Source organism: Nerophis lumbriciformis, linkage group LG12 (assembly GCF_033978685.3).
Source record: "Nerophis lumbriciformis linkage group LG12, RoL_Nlum_v2.1, whole genome shotgun sequence".
Taxonomy (NCBI): Eukaryota; Metazoa; Chordata; class Actinopteri; order Syngnathiformes; family Syngnathidae; genus Nerophis; species Nerophis lumbriciformis.
In genome coordinates, this window is record NC_084559.2 from 24,428,736 (window position 1) to 24,452,813 (window position 24,078).

General features: G+C 39.5%; 1 protein-coding gene across 2 annotated transcripts; it reads left to right on the plus strand.

The window, feature by feature from the left end:
- Positions 1-23,294, plus strand: sf3a1 (splicing factor 3a, subunit 1). 2 transcript variants are annotated; one of them, XM_061986131.1, is made up of 16 exons: positions 1-120; positions 220-295; positions 8,151-8,257; positions 8,626-8,830; positions 8,931-9,176; positions 9,255-9,329; positions 14,379-14,529; positions 14,642-14,838; positions 17,381-17,498; positions 17,595-17,902; positions 17,980-18,222; positions 19,293-19,500; positions 19,588-19,742; positions 22,604-22,705; positions 22,779-22,850; positions 22,992-23,294. In XM_061986131.1, the coding sequence occupies exons 2-16, from the start codon at positions 251-253 to the stop codon at positions 23,091-23,093; spliced, it is 2,334 nt and encodes a 777-aa protein (XP_061842115.1). In that variant the 5' UTR covers positions 1-120; positions 220-250; the 3' UTR covers positions 23,094-23,294. The 2 variants fall into 2 exon arrangements, with proteins under 2 accessions (XP_061842115.1, XP_061842116.1); XM_061986132.1 differs by having other exon boundaries at positions 103-150.
- The last annotated feature ends 784 nt before the right edge of the window (positions 23,295-24,078 follow it).

Consider the following 24,078-nt stretch of genomic DNA (forward strand, 5'->3'; position numbering starts at 1 on the left):
GTTGAGACCTCATCTCCGTGGAAACACAGGCACCGGAACTCAAGGTCCCATAGTTCTTTGCGGCATAAATCCGGAAGCAATACGCCGCCATTAAAGCAGGGTCATCGGCGGCACCACGCAGTAGGTTTTCCAGCAAATTTGCTTTTATATGTAATTATGAAGTATTTGATTGCTCGTGCATCTTCTTAAAATGACACACTGTCTAAATATGTTTTTCAGATCGTCTTTAGGTCCGTAAAAAGACGCAATCATGCCGCCTGGCCCTGTTCAAATTGTCCAGCCGGAACTCGGCAAGGTAATGTTAGCACTGCTTGTTAGCCGCTTTAAGATAACTAACCTTCTGCTCCGATGTATGCAATTATGTTGTCCTTAAAATATAACAATATGTGGACTTGTTTATTATAAACTTTTTACGTATTCTTAAACCAATCAAAAATAGAATCAAGGGTTTTCACGCTTCAGCCGTGTACTCGCTATATTTGGCAGGATTACATCGAGCGCTGTTCATTCTTCGTCTTTTGTTTGAAATGTGATGTATACAACATGAACATTAAAACAAAGTTACATCTGCTACGACAGTTTAGATGCGAGAAAAGCACTCGGGACTACAGCGCAGACCTTTCTCCCTTTTAAAGTAAAGTAAAAAGTCCCAATGGTTGTCACGCACACACTAGGTGTGGTGAAATTATCCTCTGCATTTGACCCATCCCCTTGATCGCCCCCCTGGGAGGTGAGGGGAGCAGTGAGCAGCAGCAGGGGCTGCGCTCAGGAATCATTTGGTGATTTAACTATGGCGTCACATTAGTGCCAAAAATCCGAGCGCATAAAAACGGTTATCGCGCGCTGATTCTCCACTTCGTGCGCGCGCGACACCCTTTTGCGCGCGCGCGGTGCCTTTCTGCCCGCGCTGTGTACTCCTGGCATCTCTCCTCGCGCTGTCATGTTTCTTTTTGGCACTTTGGGGGCGGGTATGCTTAGACGGCCCCTTCTTTCTGATTGGCTCTGAGCATTTTTCATATGACCAATGATTCTCCAGCGTAGCAACGTTGTAGCCATCTTACCTCGGACATCTAGCCTCAATCATTACATTGATGTCAACGGTACATGTACTAATTAAATGACCATAACTTGCTCGATTTTCGACCAATTTACAAACGGTTTGCCTTGTTACAAATCTTATTACATGTAGATATGACATAGGATGCTGTACCTGTTGAAATTACCTCTTTCGCTTAAAAAAAAAAAAGACTTAATTGTGCAACATAGTTGTGTAGTGTCAGTGTTAGTCAGTTCTCTGATTATTTTTAACTGTTTCAGAATACATTATTAAAAGCTATTTTTAACATTTTAAAAACAAAATTCAAAGATTATTTCATTAATTTTATTCCTGAATCAAAAGAAATTCCATAAATTAGAAAACAAATGTTCAAGAAGAAGTGAAAATATAAAATAATGTTATGGTTGGATGTTATTGCTGGTGGACCAGTTCTGGCTGAAAGATGTGATTATGGTGTTTGTTGTCTTATTATTTATTTGGGTCACATTTTGTATTACCCTGTATTGTGTTTATGTGGTATGAAATAACCTTCATCAGCGCGCAACATTTTTTTATCCACTTCTTCCTCCGTAAATCTTGATACATATTGACGATGACCCGCCCTGCTATACTTCTGATTGGCTCTGAGCATTTTTCAGCGTTTTTCGCCTGACCGATCAGAAAGAAGGGTCCGTCTAAGCATACCCGCCCCCAAAGTGCCAAAAAGAAACATGACAGCGCGAGGAGAGATGCCAGGAGTACACAGAGCGCGCGCAGAAAGGCGTCGCGCGCGCACAGAAAGGCACCGCACGCGCGCAAAAAGGCACCACGCGCGCGCAAAAGGGTGTCGCGCGAAGTAGAGAATCAGCGCGCGATAACAGTTTTTATGCGCTCTGATTTTTGGCACTAATGTGACGCCATATTTAACCCCCAATTCCAACCCTTGATGCTGAGTGCCAAGCAGTGAGGCAAAGGGTCCCATTTTATGTAGTCTTTGGTATGACTCGGCCGGGATTTGAACTCACAACATCCCAGTCACAGGGCGGACACTTTAACCACTAGGGCCCTATCTCCCAATAGTAAAGAATCTTTGTTAAAAAGTCCTAAATAGAGATGTCCGATAATGGCTTTTTTGCCGATATTCCGATATTGTCCAACTCTTAATTACCGATTACGATATCAACCGATACCGATATATACAGTCGTGGAATTAACACATTATGATGCCTAATTTTGTTGTGATGCCCCGCTGGGTGCATTAAACAATATAACAAGGTTTTCCAAAATAAATCAACTCAAGTTATGGAAAAAAAAATGCCAACATGGCACTGCCATATTTATTATTGAAGTCACAAAGTGCATTATTTTTTTTAACATGCCTCAAAACAGTAGCTTGGAATTTGGGACATTCTCTCCCTGAGAGAGCATGAGGAGGTTGAGGTGGGGGGGTGTAGCGTCCCGGAAGAGTTAGTGCTGCAAGGGGTTCTGGGTATTCTGTTGTGTTTATGTTGTTACGGTGCGGATGTTCTCCCGAAATGTGTTTGTCATTCTTGTTTGGTGTGGGTTGACAGTGTGGCGCATATTTGTAACAGTGTTAAAGTTGTTTATACGGCCACCCTCAGTGTGACCTGTATGGCTGTTGACCAAGTATGTATTGCATTCACTCGTGTGTGTGTGAAAAGCTGTAGATATTATGTGATTGGGCCTTTAAGGTTTATTGGCGATCTGTACTTCTCCCTACGTCCGTGTACCACTCGTACAGCGGCGTTTTAAAAAGTCGTAAATTTTACTTTTTGAAACCGATACCGATAATTTCTGATATTATATTTAAAGCATGTATTTGGCCGATAATATCGGACATCTCTAGTCCTAAATGTACCGAGAGTCTAGATTCTAGACCAGGAGTCGGCAACCCAAAATGTTGAATAAGCCATATTGGACCAAAAATACCCCCAAAAAAATCTGCCTGGAGCCGCTAAAATTGAAAAGTCTTATATAATGAAGGCAACACATGATGTACCGTATTTTCCGCACCATAAGGCGCCCTGGGTTAAAAGCCGCGCCTTCAATGAACGGCATATTTCAAAACTTTGTCCACCTATAAGCCGCCCGGTGTTGTAAGCCGCATCTAACTGCGCTAAAGGAATGTCAAAAAAACAGTCAGATAGGTCAGTCAAACTTTAATAATATATTAAAAACCAGCGTTCTAACAACTCTGTTCACTCCCAAAATGTACGCAAATGTGCAATCACAAACATACGTATATCAACATGGACAGAGCTGCGTGAAAAAAGCCACCCGGCCTCTTCGCGTAAACTTAAACTTACCTTAACCACTCGCTCATCTTTTCTTCATCCATCCCTTCGAGTTAGCTTTTATGAGGACGCCGGCTGGAAAGGTCTCTTTTGGCAAGGTCTTCCTTTTGAATATCACAATGGGTGGAAGTTTCATTAGCATGGCAAGCTAGAACCACAGTGAAGGATGACTTCTCATTCCCTGTGGTGCGAATATTCACCGTACGTGCTCCCGTTCCACAGTGCGGTTCACAGGAATATCAGTTGCTGTGAAATACGGTAGTAATCCGTGTGCGGATGGAGAGATTGCGTCTTTTCATGAACCGGATCCTTGTCGCTTTGTAGGAGCCATTTTGTGGTCTTTACAGATGTAAACACACAAAGGAAATGAAACGTACGGTGATATCCGCGTGCTTTTTCTTCTTCTACGCGGGCGGGTGGTTGCTTACAGTAGAAGAAGAAGCGCTTCCTGTTCTATGGGGGCGGGTGCTTACCTTGGCGGTTGCTTGCGTAGAAGAAGAAGCGCTTCCTGTTCTACCGGGAAAAAAGATGGCGGCTGTTTACCGAAGTTGCAAGACCGAAACTTTATGAAAATGAATCTTAATATTTATCCATATATAAAGCGCACCGCGTTAAAAGGCGCACTGTCAGCTTTTGAGTAAATTTGTGGTTTTTAGGTGCGGCTAATAGTGCGGAAAATACGGTAAGTGTCTATATCAACTATATTAGCCTACTATTGACGCAAGTCTTCGTTGACAGAAATGTTGTATTTTTAACTTTTATTCTACACATTTTTGCACCATTGGTAGAGTGGTTAGTGCGTCTGCCTCGCAATACAAAGGTCCTGGGTTCGATCCTGCACTCGGGATCTTTCTGTGTGGAGTTTGCATGTTCTCCTCGTGACTGCGTGGGTTCCCTCCGGGTACTCCGGCTTCCTCCTGCCTCCAAAGATATGCACCTGGGGGATAGGTTGATTGGCAAGACTAAATTGGCCCTAGGGTGTGAATGTGAGTGCGAATGTTGTCTATCTGTGCTGGCCCTGTGATGAGGTGGGGACTTGTCCAGGGTGTACGCCGCCTTCTGCCCGAATGCAGCTGAGATAGGCTCCAGCAGCCCCCGACAAGCGGTAGAAATGGATGGATGGATGGAAATCATTAGTAAAATGGAGGCTTGTCAGAGGATGAGATAACTTCTGGAAAAAATACTGGCTCAGAAAGGCCAAAGGTATAGATGTATCTGTCCAAGTTAAAGGAAACGACAGGCTGTCTGCTTCTAATGGATTTATTACAATCGTTGCAAGCTGGATAAGGTTTGCTGTGGTCTGGAACAACATGGTACACAAACCACTACTAGAAATGCAGTCAATATTACATACAGATAATGTGTCATGAGACATGCAAATATAATAAAATACGTATTTTATTATAAACACACATAGGACATAAGGAAAGGAAATTAAATTAGCTCAAATATACCTACAAACGAGGCATAAAGATGCAATATGTACATACAGCTAGCCTAAATAGCATGTTAGCATCGATTAGCTTGCAGTCATGAATTGACAAAATATGGCTGATAATCATTCACGCACAGCCTAAAACGTTTGGTGGACAAAATGAGACAAAGAAGGAGTGGCATAAAACACGTCTTTCTGTGGCAGCATCGGAGAAAGTTGTACATGTAAACAAACTACGATGAGTTCAAGGATCGCTGAAATTAGTAGGAACAAACGGTGCTTGCCAAATACTCTCATCAGTGAAGCATGTATAACATAAACAGTGGGGTTTCTAACAAATAGGAAGGTTTGTGTCATGTTTGGTCTCCTATAGAAAATATATTAAAACAAAAAAATATTTTTTCTTCATCTTTTTCCATTTTCACACATCTCTGAAAGAGGTCCAGGGAGCCACTAGGGCAGCGCTAAAGAGCCGCATGCAGGTTGCTGATCCCCGTTCTAGACGGTGATTTGGATCATCCCAAAAATGTAATAACTTGTTCCTTATCCCATTTCTGGCATTTCCTCACAGTTTAATCAAAATGTACAGTTAATGTTTGAAGTTAGTGCAAATCTATCCATAACTTTTTGAGCTATGCTGCACGCGCACAAACAAACAAATATGTAAACTCCTGGCGGTAGTAATTAATCAGCCCACAACATGAAGAATGGTTTATGTGTTTAAGGCATGCCTATCAAGCTACATTAAAAGGGTTTGCACTAATTCACGGTCATTAAAAAACATTAAAAGTAATTAAATAATCTTAGCAAAAATTAGGGCCTTTTAAAGCATTAAATTCAATGTCCAGAGGCATTTAAAAAAATTAATGTGGTGAAATCACACATGCTCTTAGCCAATCACAAGTCGGCGATTAAAGGCAGGCAGCAGTTAAAATTGCTAAATTTCTTTGGCGTGACAAACAAAGCAACTTCTGCTATAGCCACGACACCACCACAACTGGCAGATGCTGCTACCACTACAGAAAAATAAATACAAATACATTCTCAGACTAAATAGTCTGGTGAGCCAAATCTAATTCACTAGAGAGTAACAGTTCATATACACTTCTATTATTCAAGATTATTTATCGTCAAATGCTTACAGTTTTGTCTATACAGACCGTTGTAAGCAAAATGTACCTCTGCAACTGTATGTAGTAACTATCTGCAGCTGGACATGGGCATTATTATTTTTTTCAAGTGGCATTGAAAAAGGCATTAATAGGGATTCAATTAAATTTGCTGATACATGCAGAAACCATGATTAAAGGGGAACATTATCACAATTTCAGAATTGTTAAAACCATTATAAATCAGTTCCCAGTGGCTTATTATATTTTTCGAAGTTTTTTTCAAAATTTTACCCATCACGCAATATCCCTAAAAAAAGCTTCAAAGTGCCTGATTTTAACCACCCGTCCATTTTCCTGTGACGTCACATAGTGATGCCACCACAAACAAACATGGCGGAAAGAACAGCAAGCTATAGCGACATTAGCTCGGATTCAGACTCGGATTTCAGCGGCTTAAGCGATTCAACAGATTACGAATGTATTGAAACGGATGGTTGTAGTGTGGAGGCAGGTAGCGAAAACGAAATTGAAGAAGAAACTGAAGCTATTGAGCCATATCGGTTTGAACCGTATGCAAGCGAAACCGACGAAAACGACACGACAGCCAGCGACACGGGAGAAAGCGAGGACAAATTCGGCGATCGCCTTCTAACCAACGATTGGTATGTGTTTGTTTGGCATTAAAGGAAACTAACAACTATGAACTAGGTTTCCAGCATATGAAATACATTTGGCAACAACATGCACTTTGAGAGTGCAGACAGCCCAATTTTCATCAATTAATATATTCTGCAGACATACCCTCATGCCAGCAGGCCAGGGAAGCTAGGGTCGATATTCTTCTCTTGATCATCTTGGGACAGTGTGAGCCAAGACATCCAGGGAGTTTAGCTCGCTTGTCTGCGGGAACAAACTGCCGCCATTTCTTGTCGTGCTACCGAGGTCCTTTGTCCCTGAATTGCTCACAAACCGGCAGATTCAATGGGGGTCTGGCGGCAGATTTCTTTGACTTTATCGTTGGAAATGCATCTGCTTTGAGTGTCGCAGGATATCCACACATTCTTGCCATCTCTGTCGTAGCATAGCTTTCGTCGGTAAAGTGTGCGGAACAAACGTCCAATTTCTTGCCACTTTCGCATCTTTGGGCAACTGGTGCAACTTGAATCCGTCCCTGTTCGTGTTGTTACACCCTCCGACAACACACCGACGAGGCATGCTGTCTCCAAGGTACGGAAAACAGTCGAAAAAACGGAAAATAACAGAGCTGTTTTGACCCGGTGTTTGAGAAAATGGCGGATTGCTTCCCGATGCGACGTCACGTTGTGACGTCATCGCTCCGAGAGCGAATATTAGAAAGGCGTTTAATTCGCCAAAATTCACCCATTTAGAGTTCGGAAATCGGTTAAAAAAATATATGGTCTTTTTTCTGCAACATCAAGGTATATATTGACGCTTACATAGGTCTGGTGATAATGTTCCCCTTTAAGGAACAACACGTAGTTAAAATTGTACAATCTAACATGTCCAAAAGGCAGTAGGAAGACTTTAAAATATTCATCAACGTCGAAGTGGACTTTTAAACCTATCTGGTCCACCACCTAACAATCCAATCAATCCAATCCACTTTGTTTATATAGCACATTTAAACAACAACATGTTTCCAAAGTGCTGCACAACAATATTAAAAACAATTTAAAATAAATATGATTTAAAAACGATTTTAAAGGGTAAAACCAATTACAACAGTAAATAGAACAACAAGGAGTTTAAGAAGTACAAAAGTATAGAGGCACATCATTTCTTTACACCTGGATGGGTAAAAAAATAGGCATTAAAACATGAAAGACTATATTGGAATTATTTGTACATTGTTAAGTACGGTACTTATTTGATAGATGTGTATTTAGCCGCGTAGTCAAGCAATTGGCTACTCTCCTGTCGCAAGCCAAATAGTGTGCTGCCATCTATAATTCAGTGTCCATAATTTGCTTTAATTGTGTGAAATTAATCTTGTGCCTCAAAGTTTAGTTAGATTTTTAACTTGAATCCCTGGTGTCAAGCAATGATTAATTTCAGCAATGTTAGTAATATCAAGATACAGTATGTTGTTGCTATGGAATATGCAGCCTAACATGTATCTAGGAATGTGGTTTTGGTAAAAACACATGAAATATTGTTTTTGCTGTAATCATTTAATGAAAATCTTCTTTTATTGTTAACTTTGTTGACACACAACTCTGTCTGTTTTGCAGAATGACGCAACGGAAGAAACACCAGCCACCAAACCCATGGTTGGCATCATATACCCACCACCTGAGGTCCGAAACATTGTTGATAAAACAGCCAGCTTTGTTGCCAGGTTGGTTTCTAATTACAACTTATGGAAAGAAATGTGTTTTTATGCAAGCTAACAAAAAAATATTTACAGATTTGAAAACAGAATCATGGATTTAAATACATTAAAAAAAGAAATCATGAAATATAAAAAAATATGAGTAAACAAAACTTTTTTCTTTACCAAATTACTTGTTTCAATTACAAATCGATAAATGGTTTTGTTTGAGTTTTGGTTGAAAATCGTTTTTGGTTTGTTGAATTGTTTGCAAATATTTTTTGGACTTTAAATTCACGGTTTTTGTTTGCTTACACAAAAATTTAAAATTTGTATTTTTAATTCATGTAAATATATTCCCCACATTGCTTTAATCGAGTTTTGTCCATTTTCAGAAATGGGCCCGAATTTGAAGCAAGAATCAGGCAGAATGAAATCAACAATCCAAAGTTTAACTTTCTTAACCCAAACGACCCATACCATGCTTATTACCGACACAAGGTCAATGAGTTCAAAGAAGGTAAAGCCCAAGAGCCATCTGCAGCTGTGCCTAAGGTTATGCAGCAGGCCATGCTGCAGACCCAGCAACTTCCTCAAAAAGTATGTTTTTTAAAGGCTTTATTGATTGATTGATATACCCGTTTGCAAATTACAGGTATAAAACTAATGCTCTCGTGTTGATTATTGTGCCTGTCCAAAGGTGCAGGCGATCCAGGAAATTCCCAAAGAACCACCTCCTGAGTACGAGTTTCTTGCTGATCCTCCATCAATTGCTGCGTTTGATCTGGATGTCGTCAAACTTACCGCCCAGTTTGTTGCCCGCAATGGCCGCCAATTCCTTACTCAGCTCATGCAGAAAGAACAGAGGAACTACCAGTTTGATTTCCTAAGGCCTCAACACAGTCTTTTCAACTACTTCACTAAATTAGTTGAACAGTATACAAAGGTGGGTGTTGCCTCTTTTTCCTTTATCTCTATATTGACTATTTTGAAACTAATTCCTGTGTTGTCCCTAAATTTGTAGATTTTAATTCCACCCAAAGGCCTCCTGGCAAAGCTAAAGAAAGAGTCAGAGAATCCTAAAGACGTTATGGACCAGGTAAACGATGATTTCAGTAGGGTTGTGCCGATCAGTTTTATGCTGCCGATTCCGATACTGATCATCTATGAGTAAGCTCGGCTGATGCTGATACTAATCACATGACGTATTGGTACATTTTTCAGTTTATTTCTGATGAGTGGTATTGACAGTTGAACAATATGAACACAATATTTAAACTAGTTTTTTGTTCTCTTTTGTGACATATAGAGATGTCCTATAATATCGGGCTGCCGGTATTATCGGCCGATAAATGCTTTAAAATGTAATATCGGAAATTATCGGTATCTGTTTCAAAAAGTAAAATTTATGACTTTTTAAAACGCAGCTGAACGGAGTGGTACACGGACGTAGGGAGAAGTACAGAGCGCCAATAAACCTTAAAGGTTCTGCCTTTGCGTGCCGACCCAAGCACATAATACCTACGGCTTTTCACACACAAGTGAATGCAAGGCAAATTGGTCAACAGCCATACAGGTCACACTGAGGGTGGCGGTATAAACAATTTACAAATATGCGCCACACTGTGAACCCACACCAAACAAGAATGACAAACACATTTCGGGAGAACATCCGCACCGTAACACAACATAAACACAACAGAACAAATACCCAGAATCCCTTGCAGCACTAACTCTTCCGGGACGCTACAATATACACCCCCCGCTACACAATAACTCAACAAAAGCAAAAACTACTATCTACTACTCGGGTAAATCATTTGTTTTTTGGCCTCAAAGTCCTTCTGTGTCCAGGGAATTATTTCCTGAATTTGTAAACTTTAACAAAACAAAAATAATATTTTAAGAAAATAAAAAATTATGAACCTGATCGCTCTTGGATCGATCAAATACTAATACTACCCTTGGTATCGACACCACCAGTTTATAGATCGATCCGCCCTCCTCTTACATGTTGTGTGCTGAATGCGACAATGCTGACCCACCGACAGTTGCTGTTGTATTATCTTCCTCTTTCTTCAGTTGTTTTAATATAGCTTAGCGGTTATTTTAGCGATTAGCATGCCTGCTCCTGGCTGGATTTTGCTGTTCAACATGTTTAACCCCGCCCTCGAGTGATAATGATACTTAAGATACTAAGAAATGTTGTTAAATTGCCGTAATAATGATGATAATTATTATTATTATCTAAGGGGAGTAGCTCCTCCCTATGGAGACACATAATTAGCTGTTAACCGCCAAAAATAAATACAGTGTCAGGTCAGCATTAAAAGGCATGAATTAGGCCTGGGCGGATAACAAATTTTGCTCGACGATATAATATATATTGACTTAAAAATTATTGCAGATAAGTGATTCCACTGCCATTATTTTTTTTAGACCAAATTAACCAGTGATGTAATGATTATTCATAATAATAATGCAAATATATAATTTCAAACACAATAAACTTGTATTTCTCGTATATTTTAACATCCATCCCATCTATTTTCTACCGCTTGTCCCTTTCGGGGTTGCGTGGGTGGGCTGGAGCCTATCTCGGCTGCATTCGGGCGGAAGGCGGGCTATACCCTGGACAAGTTGCCATCTCATCGCAGGGCCAACACAGACAACATTCACACTCACATTCACACACTAGAGCCAATTTAGTGTTGCCAATCAACCTATCCCCAGGTGCATGTCTTTTTGTAGTTGAAATATTAACTTTTAAATCTCTAAGTTAAAGAATACAAACAATAACCAAATTGACTTTGTCTGTTAGAACAGTGGTCCCAAACCACCGGTCCGTGGATGGATTGGTACTGGGCCGCACAAGAAAAAAAAATAATAATATATATATATATGTATATATGTGTATATATATATATATATATATATATATATTTTTTTTTTTTTAATTAAATCAACATATAAAACACAAGATACACTTTCAATTAGTGCACCAACCCAAAAAACCTCCCTTCATTCATTCACACTCATTCGCACAAAAGGGTTGTTTCTTTCTGTTATCCTCCCCCCCCCCTCCCCCCCGGTCCGGTACAACCAAAAGCTTTAATATATGTTGAGGTTGTGGGGGGTCCTCAAATATAGACAACCAAAACAATAAATAATAATTGCTAAATAAAGTATTGACAAAGTTGCACTTCGATATTGAACATGAAAGCAAAGGTAGAGTTGAACATTACTTACCGTATTTTCCGCACCATAAGGCGCCCTGGGTTAAAAGCCGCGCCTTCAATGAACGGCATATTTCAAAACTTTGTCCACCTATAAGCCGCCCGGTGTTGTAAGCCGCATCTAACTGCGCTAAAGGAATGTCAAAAAAACAGTCAGATAGGTCAGTCAAACTTTAATAATATATTAAAAACCAGCGTTCTAACAACTCTGTTCACTCCCAAAATGTACGCAAATGTGCAATCACAAACATACGTATATCAACATGGACAGAGCTGCGTGAAAAAAGCCACCCGGCCTCTTCGCGTAAACTTAAACTTACCTTAACCACTCGCTCATCTTTTCTTCATCCATCCCTTCGAGTTAGCTTTTATGATGACGCCGGCTGGAAAGGTCTCTTTTGGCAAGGTCTTCCTTTTGAATATCACCATGGGTGGAAGTTTCTGGCCATTAGCATGGCAAGCTAGAACCACAGTGAAGGATGACTTCTCATTCCCTGTGGTGCGAATATTCACCGTACGTGCTCCCGTTGTATCCACAGTGCGGTTCACAGGAATATCAGTTGCTGTGAAATAGTAATCCGTGTGCGGATGGAGAGATTGCGTCTTTTCATGAACCGGATCCCTGTCACTTGGTAGGAGCCATTTTGTGGTCTTTACAGATGTAAACACACAAAGGAAATGAAACGTACGGTATATCCGCGCCCTTTTTCTTCTTCTACGCGGGCGGGTGGTTGCTTACAGTAGAAGAAGAAGCGCTTCCTGTTCTATGGGGGCGGGTGCTTACCTTGGCGGTTGCTTGCGTAGAAGAAGAAGCGCTTCCTGTTCTACCGGGAAAAAAGATGGCGGCTGTTTACCGAAGTTGCGAGATCGAAACTTTATGAAAATGAATCGTAATATTAATCCATATATAAAGCGCACCGGGTTAAAAGCCGCACTGTCAGCTTTTGAGTAAATTTGTGGTTTTTAGGTGCGGCTAATAGTGCGGAAAATACGGTAATTGACAATCAAGTTATCACCTTTTTTAAACAAAAGTGCCGAGTAACAATACAAACATTACAGTATAAGCCTATGTATTAACAGGTTATATGCAAATAAAAACTTAACTCTGGCAGATTCCGAGACCGGAAACACCATCATAACATGACAACATGACAAATGTCTGTCAGACGTTTGCAGCGTCTTTAGAAATGCTATTTTTCAGCAGCAAAATGGCAGCATTTCTTTGGCGATGTAGTAGTGATTTGTATGGCGTCACATTAGTGCCAAAAATCCGAGCGCATAAAAACTGTTATCGCGCGCTGATTCTTCACTTCGTGCGCGCCGTCTCGGTCTGTGCGCTGTCATGTTTCGTTTTGGCACTTTAGGGGCGGGTATGCTTAGACGGCCCCTTCTTTCTGATTGGTCAGGCGAAAAATGGTCAGAGCCAATCAGAAGTATAGCAGGGCGGGTCATCGTCAATATGTATCAAGATTTACGGAGGAAGAAGTGGATAAAAAAATGTCGCGCGCTGATGAAGGTTATTTCATACCACATAAACACAATACAGGGTAATACAAAATGTGACCCAAATAAATAATAAGACAACAAACACCATAATCACATCTTTCAGCCAGAACTGGTCCACCAGCAATAACATCCAACCATAACATTATTTTATATTTTCACTTCTTCTTGAACATTTATTTTCTAATTTATGGAATTTCTTTTGATTCAGCCATAAAATTAATGAAATAATCTTTGAATTTTGTTTTTAGAATGTTAAAAATAGCCTTTTAATAATGTATTCTGAAACAGTTTACAATAATCAGAGAACTGACTAACACTGACCCTACACAACTATGTTGCACAATTAAGCCTTTTTTTTTTTAAAGCGACAGAGGTAATTTCAACAGGTACAGCATCTTATGTCATATCTACATGTAATAAGATTTGTAACAAGGCAAACCGTTTGTAAATTGGTCGAAAATCGAGCAAGTTATGGTAATTTAATTAGTACATGTACCATTGACATCAATGTAATGATTGAGGCTAGCTGTCCGAGGTAAGATGGCTACAATGTTGCTACGCTGGAGAATTATTGGTCATATGAAAAATGCTCAGAGCCAATCAGAAAGGAGGGGCCGTCTAAGCATACCCGCCCCCAAAGTGCCAAAAAGAAACATGACAGCGCGAGGAGAGATGCCAGGAGTACACAGAGAGCGCACAGACCGAGACGGCGTGCAGAAAGGCACCGCGCGCGCGCACACAAAATGGAGAATCACCGCGCGATAACAGTTTTTATGCGCTTGGATTTTTGGCACTAATGTGACGCCATAGATTTGAACCACACTTCCTGTGAACGCACACTATTTTGCGCTGTTTTGTTTGCACTGAACTTGTACACCAAACGACTCAGTAAGTGCGGACTGTCGGGTGGTTGTGTTTCAAGTGAGCGTGCAAGTTTGTCGTATCTGAGCAAACTGGCTTCTCGATGCTGATAGGTTTCAAAGGTTTGATTTGAAATATTCCCTCACTGGTGTGATGCCGTTTGATTTTGTGATTATTTTCTCCATATTCGCTACTACATATGTTGGTCACGGGCTAATTTGCCCGCCTCACCACACAAGCATTCAAAGACTCATAATGAAAGACAAGAGGATTCACCATCTTCTTTTCATTCCGCTACGGCACAAACGCTGAAACCGATGGCAATGTATCGATGCTTTAAAACGTACCAACTTAATTTCCACTCATCGTTCGGTTAATCAACTTATTGATGATCGGTCCGGGCCTAGCACTAATTCGCAATGGCCGATCACGTACTTTTTCACGAAAATTGGCTGATATTGATCGGGGGCCAATCGATCAGCACATCCCTACATTTCAGTGCTTGTTGTCTGTGTAAATCAGCTTTACTACTGCACAACTACCAGGTGCGATACCGTGTCGAGTGGGCAAAGCACCAGGAGCGTGAAAGGAGGAAAGAAGAGGAAGAAAGAGAGAAGGAACGAGTAGCTTACGCTCAAATCGATTGGCATGACTTTGTTGTGGTCGAGACAGTAGATTTCCAGCCTAATGAGCAAGGTAATGCAGTACAGTCATTGTAATTAACTTAGTGTGTTTGCAGTATAGAGAAAAAACTGAACTGGATGGAATTCGGTATTGAATATTGACATTTGTTTTTGTTTTTTTGAAGGCCACTTCCCCCCGCCCACTAACCCAGAGGAACTTGGAGCCCGCATCCTAATCCAAGAGCGTTACGAAAAGTATGGCGAGAGTGAGGAAGTTGAAATGGAGGTCGAAAGTGACGATGAGAATGACGAACGGGAGGGACGAAATGTAGGCCACGTCTCACAACCTGATCAGGACACGCAGGTTCAGGACATGGATGAGGTAAGAAGATGCTGGAAATTAGGGCTGGGCGATATGGCCTTTTTTTAATATCTCAATATTTTTAGGCCATATCGCGATACACGATATATATCTCGATATTTTGCCTTAGCCTTGAATGAACACCTGATACATATAATCACAGCAGTATGATGATTCTATGTGTCTACATTAAAACATTCTTGTTCATACTGCATTAATATACGCTCATTTTAAACTTTCATGCAGAGAGGGAAATCACAACTAAGTCAATTTAGCAAAACTGTATTTATTAAACAGTTACTAAGCAGTGGCACAAACATTCATGTCATTTTCAAAACAGAAAGTGCAAGATTGTCAGAGACATTTTAAAACAAGCTATAAGTGCACTTTTGTGAATGATGTCACTAAGATGACATTTCAAAACAACACTAAATTAAAGTGCACTTTTTGTACCCCTACATCCATACAATTTAAAACAGGGGTGCTCACACGTTTTCTGCAGGCGAGCTACTTTTCAATTGATCAAGTCGTGGGGATCTACCTCATTCATATATATAATTTATATTTACTTATTTATGAAACATGTTTTTGTTAACAAGTTAAAGGTGTTTCATGATAATGCAAGCATGTTTAACACATATAGTTAATATTGTTAATAAATTAAAGGTGTTTAATGATAATACAAGTATGTTTAATACATATAGTTAATATTGTTAACAAGTTAAAGGTGTTTAATGATAATACAAGCATGTTTAACACATAGTTAATATTGTTAATAAATGAAAGGTGTTTAATGAAAATACAAGTATGTTTAATACATATAGTTAATATTGTTAACAAGTTAAAGGTGTTTAATGATAATACAAGCATGTTTAACACATAGTTAATATTGTTAATAAGTTAAAGGTGTTTAAAGATAATGCAAACATGTTTAACACATATAGTTACTATTGTTAACAAGTTAAAGATGTTTAGTGATAATGCAAGCATGTTTAACACATATAGTTAATATTGTTAATACATTAAAGGTGTTTAATGATAATACAAGAATGTTTAACACAGTTAATATTGTTAACAAGTTAAAGGTGTTTAAAGATAATACAAACATGTTTAACACTTATAGTTAATATTGGTAATAAGTTAAAGGTGTTTAAAGATAATACAAGCATGTTTAACACATATAGTTAATATTGTTAATAAGTTAAGTGTTTAGAGATAATACAAGCATGTTTAACACATATAGATTCCTTTCTTTCATGAAGACAAGAATATAAGTTGGTGTATTACCTGATTGTGATGACTTGCATTGATTGGAATCAGACAGTGGTGCTGATATGGTCCGCATTTTCGAATGGAGGAGAAAAAAAGTCCTCCTTTCTGTCCAATACCACATGAAAGTGGTTGGTTTTTGGCATCTTATTTATCCAGCTTCCGTACTCCTTTGTATACACTTTACAAGAAATACATTGTTGGCAAACTCCGTAGCTTGCTAGCTTGTGCACGCCAGCTTTCTGAGACTCTTATTGTGGTAGCGCAGGCAGGATGAAGCAGCGCTTTTATTGTGCAACTGTGCAGTCGGTCTTTGGAGTTTTGACGACAGGTACGGCGCCAGATTCTGTTGAAATAAAGTGTTTCTCGCCTTCCTGTCGTAATTGTAATGAGCTGGCAGCAGCCAGCGTCATCTCAGAAGACCCTCGGGTGCCGTGAATGTCAATCAAGTGACGAAAGTGACGTCATAGTGAAGATTTATGATCGCTCATTTTTAGGACTATTTTTTTAATGGCTGGCTGGTGATCGACTGACACACCCTCCGAGATCGACCGGTAGCTCGCGATCGACGTAATGAGCACCCCTGATTTTAAACAAATAAAGCGCACTTTTGTGCATGATGTCACACAAGATATTTTAATAAGTGTCACATAAAAATGAGCTGCATATCAAATAGTATATGTCATACGGTGTTGATGTGGAAATAGTTGCTTCGGCATTTAGTTGGTGTGGCACCGAACGGAGATGTTGACATGTAAAGACATATTCCCGCTTGAAGCCAAACCACCGTCAGACGATCGACCCCGTGCTGTTTTTCTTGGGAATTAATTATTCCTCCATTTGTTACCAGATTCGCACCTTCTTTCTCTCGTATTACCACTCAAACCACACCGTTAGCTGTTAGCATCACAGCTAACGTTACCATGTCGCTACCTGTCTGCGCCGCGGGAGCGTGTGACGTTGCTCAAGTGACAGTATGTGACGTATGTAAGAAGGTGCGCTTGGTTTAAGTCTGTGAGAAGGAGAGACAGAAAAGAGTGAGAAACGCATGCAGTTTAATGCCCTGCAGCTAAAAGCAACTGTGTGAGAACGTATACTCGAATATCACGATATAGTCATTTTCTATATCGCACAGAGACAAACCCGCGATATATCGCCCAGCCCTACTGGAAATAATTTGGTAATTAAGTAAACAAAAATGCTCTGATACTTGTATATAAATCAGATGTTTGCCAATATCGCTTATTATGAAAAAGAATGAGTTTATAGCATATTTCTTAATCTTCCACCCTAGGGATCTGATGATGAGGAGGAAGGCATGAAAGCACCGCTTCCACCCAGCAACCCAATGCCACCCCCACTCCCCCCAACTCCAGACCAGGTTATTATTCGTAAAGACTACGATCCGAAAGGTAACATCTGCCTCTGTTTATGTGCTCTCACTAGCTTGCCAATAGTATGACACCAATTATACAATATATGATGATCCGGTACCATCATTTCATCAGCTTCCAAGCCTCCAGCGCCAGTCGCAGTTTCAGATGAGTATCTCATCTCGCCTATTACTGGTGAGAAGATCCCAGCCAGTAAAATACCAGAGCACATGCGTATTGGTCTGCTGGATCCGCGCTGGCTGGAGCAAAGGGACCGCAGCATCAGAGACAGGCAGACGGAAGATGAAGTTTATGCTCCTGGTTTGGATATCGACAGCAGCTTGAAGCAACTGGCTGAGAGGCGTACTGATATCTTTGGTGTGGAGGAGACCGCCATCGGTAAGAAGATTGGAGAAGAAGAAATCCAGAAGCCAGAGGAGAAGGTTAGTACAGTTACGGTTTTATATCCGAAATGTGGCATTGTGTTTTTCATTGTTTTCCTGCGATGCTTTCTCTTCAGGTCACCTGGGATGGTCATTCCGGAAGCATGGCGCGCACGCAGCAAGCAGCACAGGCTAACATCACCCTTCAAGAGCAGATTGAAGCTATTCACAAAGCCAAAGGCCTGGTGGGCGAGGATGACAATAAAGAGAAAATCGGTCCAAGCAAACCCAGTGACGTGCACCACATGCTTCCCATGCCATCATCTGCATCCATTTTGTCTAAACCCAGCCCTCCAATCACAGCACTGTCTCGCCATCCAGTAAGTTGTGTATACAAATTTATCATCAAAAAATACATTTACCGTATTCTTCGGACTATAAGTCGCAGTTTTTTTTCATAGTTTGGCCGGGGGTGCGACTTATACTCAGGAGCGACTTATGTGTGAAATTATTAACACATTACTGTAAAATATCAAATAATATTATTTAGCTCATTCACGTAAGAGACGTATAAGATTTCATGGGATTTAGCGATTAGGAGTGACTGATTGTTTGGTAAACGTATAGCATGTTCTATAAGTTATAGTTATTTGAAGGACTCTTACCATAATGTTACGTTAACATACCAGGCACGTTCTCAGTTGGTTATTTATGCGTCATATAATGTACACTTTTTCAGCCTGTTGACTAATCTTTATTTTAAATTGCCTTCCAAATGTCTATTCTTGGTGTTGGGTTTTATCCATTAAATTTCCCCCAAAAATGCGACTTATACTCCAGTGCGACATATGTTTTTTTTCCTTCTTTATTATGCATTTTTGGCCGGTGCGACTTAAACTCCGGAGCGACTTATACTCCGAAAAAAACGGTAGATAGCTAAAATGTGAAAAATTAATCAATGATACAATTCTATACATTGAGTCAGATTGCTCAAAATGCCAGGAGTTAATCAATAATCAGCCAGTGAGCAGTTTATTTTAAACACTTCTTTTTGAGGAAGTTAGATAGTTTTGATGTTTGTTTTTATGACTGCTATTTTAACTGTTCGATTTTTTTTATACATAAAACAAATTTTACTTTTTTTCCCCATTTTGACTGTCCTTGTTTTACAAAGGAAATACAATAAATTAAATAGTTATTTTTCTTTTTGTAAAAGCCTTGTAAGCTGCACAGTTACAGTATAAATATTTATAAATTAATTAGTCATCTTTGTTGTTGGTTAGGGGGGGGGAGTGATGACGTCATGACTATTGCCAACTAATGAGTTTGTCAGCGAATTTTAATTTTAATTTTAATTTTTAAATTTTATTGTCTATTTGTCCGCAATGTCGATGAATCCTTGCACCGCTAGTTGTTGCTTTACAAGCCTTATTAATGTGCTTGTTTTCAGGTGGGCCCTCCAGTGCGTACAACTCTTCTGTCAGCTGTACCAGTAATTCCAAGGCCCCCAATGACTTCCATGGTGCGCCTGGCTTCAGGACAAGTTTTAGCACCAATGCCTTCCATGATTTCTGGCCCTCGTATCAATGTGGTTCCCATGCCACCAGCTCCACCTCACATGATGGCTCCCAGGCCACCTCCTATGGTCGTTCCAACTGGTAAGATATAATTTACTTACAAATGGATTCAAATATACTGCTGGTAAGAACATGTGTTAAATGAATGTTCCCATCGTTACCATCCAGCATTTGTTCCTGCTCCTCCGGTACCACAACCCCCAAATATGGCTCCAATGCCACCATCCCATCCCCCGCCCCCTCATGAGGATGAGCCACACAACAAGAAGATGAAGTCCGAGGAGAACCTTATTCCAGAGGAGGAATTTCTTCGAAGAAGCAAGGTCAGTAAGAGTGGCGATGCAGTGCTTTTAGTTCATTTCCTCTACAGACAAACAACAAAGTAACTGTTGTCCCTAAAGTTCATCAGTCCAAGATTTGAAATAGCTACGACTTGAATAGCAATAGCTATGAATGGTAACTCTTTCAATATGTTCATTTGTTTTGTTTTTTGTTAGTCCTATAGTTCAGTGTTTCTTAACCATAGGTGTTGGGCCAGCGGAAAAAAAAATTCCCACCAGTAGTTTGTATGGGCACAGCGGTACTCCGTTGTAATACACCTTTACACCACTTGGGGCAGTAGTGACAATATCAAACATAATAGTCTGGAGCTAAAGTCATAGAATAGTATCTAAAGTAGGGATGTCCCGATCCGATATTTGGATCGGATCGGCTGCCGATATTTGCCAAAAATTGTGTATCGGCAAGGCATGGGAAAATGCTGATCCAGATCCAGTTTAAAAAAAAACTCCGGTCCGTGTCTTCCAACGCACCGATTTAAATAATACATTCCACTTTTCTGCTGCTCCGTAATCTCCGTTCCGCATTTTCCAGCACACCTTCAACACATCCACAATTCTCACGCAGTTGCTTTTAGCTGCTGGCATTACACGACAGGCTCTTCTCACTCTGTCCTGTGTCTCCCTCTCACAGACAGCAAGCGCACCTTCTTACACACGTCACATACTGTCACGTCATACGTCATATACTGTCACGTCATACGTCACATACGTATACATCCTCTCTCAGCAGAGAGCGAGGTAGCGGCATGGCTAACGTTAGCTGTGATGCTAGCGCAGCCGCTAAGGTGCGCGCCTGCTCAAGCGTCCTCTGCGCACGGCAAATCTATGCCACGCACAAAATCAAATAAAAAAATAAGCGCATAACAATTTTCGACACACGGACACGACAAAGAAAACAGTTTTTGTCATCATTGTTCAAATATTGTGACGTCTGTCGAGACACTTATCTCCATTCGAAGCCACACGTCCACAACATCAAAATGCCAGGCAAAAATTTCCACAACACCGTATGAAAAAATTTGTGATTTTTTTAGTTGTGATTTCCTTCTCTGCATGAAAGTTTAAAAGTAGCATATATTAATGCAGTATGAAGAACAATGTTTTAATGTAGACATGCAAGCCATGATAAAACATTTTGAAAATCAGGACTACATTTACTTCAAATGGGTGCATTTCTACCCTATATTTTAACTTTAGATTTATTCTCATATCAGACTCTTTTGGCTGTCTTTTTGACACTTACATCAGGCGCCCCCCTCCACACCCTGGATTATAAATAATGTAAATAATTCAATGTGATTATCTTGTGTGATGACTGTATTATGATGATAATATATATCTGATAGTATATATCTGTATCATGAATCAATTTAAGTGGACGCCGACTTAAACAAGTTGAAAAACTTATTCGGGTGTTACCATTTAGTGGTCAATTGTACGGAATATGTACTTCACTGTGCAACCTACTAATAAAAGTCTCAATCAATCAAAACACATAGAATCATCATACTGCTGTGATTATATGCATCAAGTGTTCATTCAAGGTTAAGGCAAAATATCGAGATATATATTGTGTATCGCAATATGGCCTTAAAATATCGCAATATTAAAAAAAGGCCATATCACCCAGCCCTAGTTCAATGATGCCATTTCTGTTTGTCATGTATAATTTTGTCTATTTTGTGTTTATCCTTGAATAAACAGGTCCGTTTCTTGTTACCAACCATTGTGTATTATTCAAACTCTCCTAATTCAGCTGGCTAGTTGTTATCAAGAGTACTAAAACCCTTTTCAACATGATTCTGACAACTAAGTAGGCTAAATAACTTTAAACTTTAATACATGCTCGGATAGGCCAGTATCGGTCAGTATCGGTATCGGATCGGAAATGGAAAAACAATATCGGTATCGGATCGGAAGTGCAAAAACCTGGATCGGGACATCCCTAATCTAAAGTGCAAAAATTATTACTCAAGTGGTGAATCTGTATTTTCATTTACACATTAACTTTATTGACAGTTGAATTAAACATTTGTATAATGAATTTAGTTTATTTTAGCAAAAAAATATATTTGTATTTTTCATCAGTTATTTAAGTCCCACCTTATGCAGTATATTCATTCCGCACTCCATCCAGCTGTATAATCACTCGCCATACAGCAATAGATGATATCTGTCTATTACCTGACACCTTCTGTGTTTGCTACTTCTCTTTGTTTTGAATGTCTATTTTCTATTTTCTGCTGGATTTACTCTCTATTTTATGCTGCAGCTGTCACATATACTGTAATATTGGACATGGTAATTGTTATATATTGTATATATGATATAGATATAATATAATATCAGTATATATTATATACTGTACATATGTTATGTAAATATTACGTATATATGTTATATTTTATATCGCTATATTTAGTCTATTTATACTTGCATTGTCCTTTCCATCCTTACACTTTCCATCATTGTAACTGAGCTACTGTGTGGAACAATTTCCCTTGTGGATCATTAAAGTTGGTCTAAGTTTATATTAGGTTTGTATTAATTTTTCTAATCAACCTGACCTAAGCCTAGGGTCCGTGTTAAATAATAATCTTTGTGATTATCACATGCTTTCATATCATATGACAAGGTTGTAAACTGTAAGAAGGTTAGATATAATTATTGAATATGATTAAAGTCAAGAGTAAGATTACTGTCTCAGTGTTCATATTTGAGTGGTCCCTGAGCCCCCCGGTAGTGGAAAAGTCACCTAAAAACAATACACATCCCTACACTACGGGGGAAAATATGGTGAAAATACAGTCTCAGACTCTGACTTATTGTTTGTTTATATTAAGGGTCCGGTGGCTGTCAAAGTCCAGGTCCCCAACATGCAGGACAAGTCGGAATGGAAGCTAAATGGCCAAGTGCTCAATTTCACAGTCCCACTCGTCGACCAGGTACCATTATGTTACTTTTTATATTTATCATTAATAAACTGTGCCTTACCACTAATGTGTCATTTCTCAAAAGGTTTCTGTTATTAAAGTCAAAATCCATGAAGCCACAGGCATGCCGGCAGGAAAACAGAAGCTACAATTTGAGGTAAATTCATTCTTGTCCTTGTGAAAATAAACTACTTATTAGTTACAGCATAATTCAGGCATCATTCTGCTTCACCCAAATGTAAACACTTTGTGTGAGTGACTAATAATCCTTTTTTTTTCTTTTTTTTTTTTACTATAGGGCATTTTCATCAAAGATTCTAACTCTCTGGCATATTACAACATGAACAATGGCGCAGTCATCCACTTGGCATTGAAAGAGAGAGGTGGAAGAAAGAAGTAAACCAACTGAAAAGAAGCGTTATCATATTTTTGATTAGTATTCAAGTTGTTTTTTTTATTATGTCAAGATTTAATTTTCAGCATAATTGTAGTTTTAGTCTGTTATTGTGAAGCGCTTGTTTACCTATTCACTGTCATGTAATCTTATTGAAAGTGTATATTGTGATAATCACTTCATTGAATAAAGTTAGGGAAAACGGCATGAACTGGTCTATAATATCAATGTGTTAATGTTTTGCAGTGGTGTGCCGTCAGGGCCAGCAAGGCCTTCTCTGCTGGACTAACATAGCCAGAAATCATGATCATAATTAAAGATAAAAGTTGTTTTTTTATTTACTTTCCCTAAATATCTAAAAGTATTCATATTCTCTTCATGTCATATTAAGCTCCTTCCAGCACTGTTGTTTTTGGGTTACAGAGTTTTTATCCAATCAGAATTCAGATGGCTTATGTTGCCATGCTGTACCAAATCTGCCCAAAGCCTTCAGAATCAACAATGCTGACGTCTGTGCGCTGTAAGTGAACGGGCACATACAGTTGACAGACCGTTGCAATAGCCAATCAGATCATGAGTTGTCAGTAAGGCCTTCTAGATGACCTAAGGCAGATACATATTGTGATGTTATGAGCTAGGTAAAATAAAAACTCCATTACCCAGCATGCCACAGTAGTGAAGCGCAGTAGCTGCGTTTAGCCATGTCGGCAGCAGGATGTTTTTGATGAGCACCTTGTGGAGTAAACTTTAACAACTCAGCTAACACACCTCGTCTGTATCTTTTATGATTAGACAAAACAACACATATATTTGCAAGTCCATTTTCAAGAAGGATATTTAAAGAGAAACTACATCTTGTGAGACGATGTCGGCCAACCCCGGAAGCTTGAATGGGTCATACAGATAGTGAGTTCAGATAATTTTTTTTTTTTCATGTTTACCGTATTTTCCGCACCATAAGGCGCCCTGGGTTATAAGCCGCGCCTTCAAT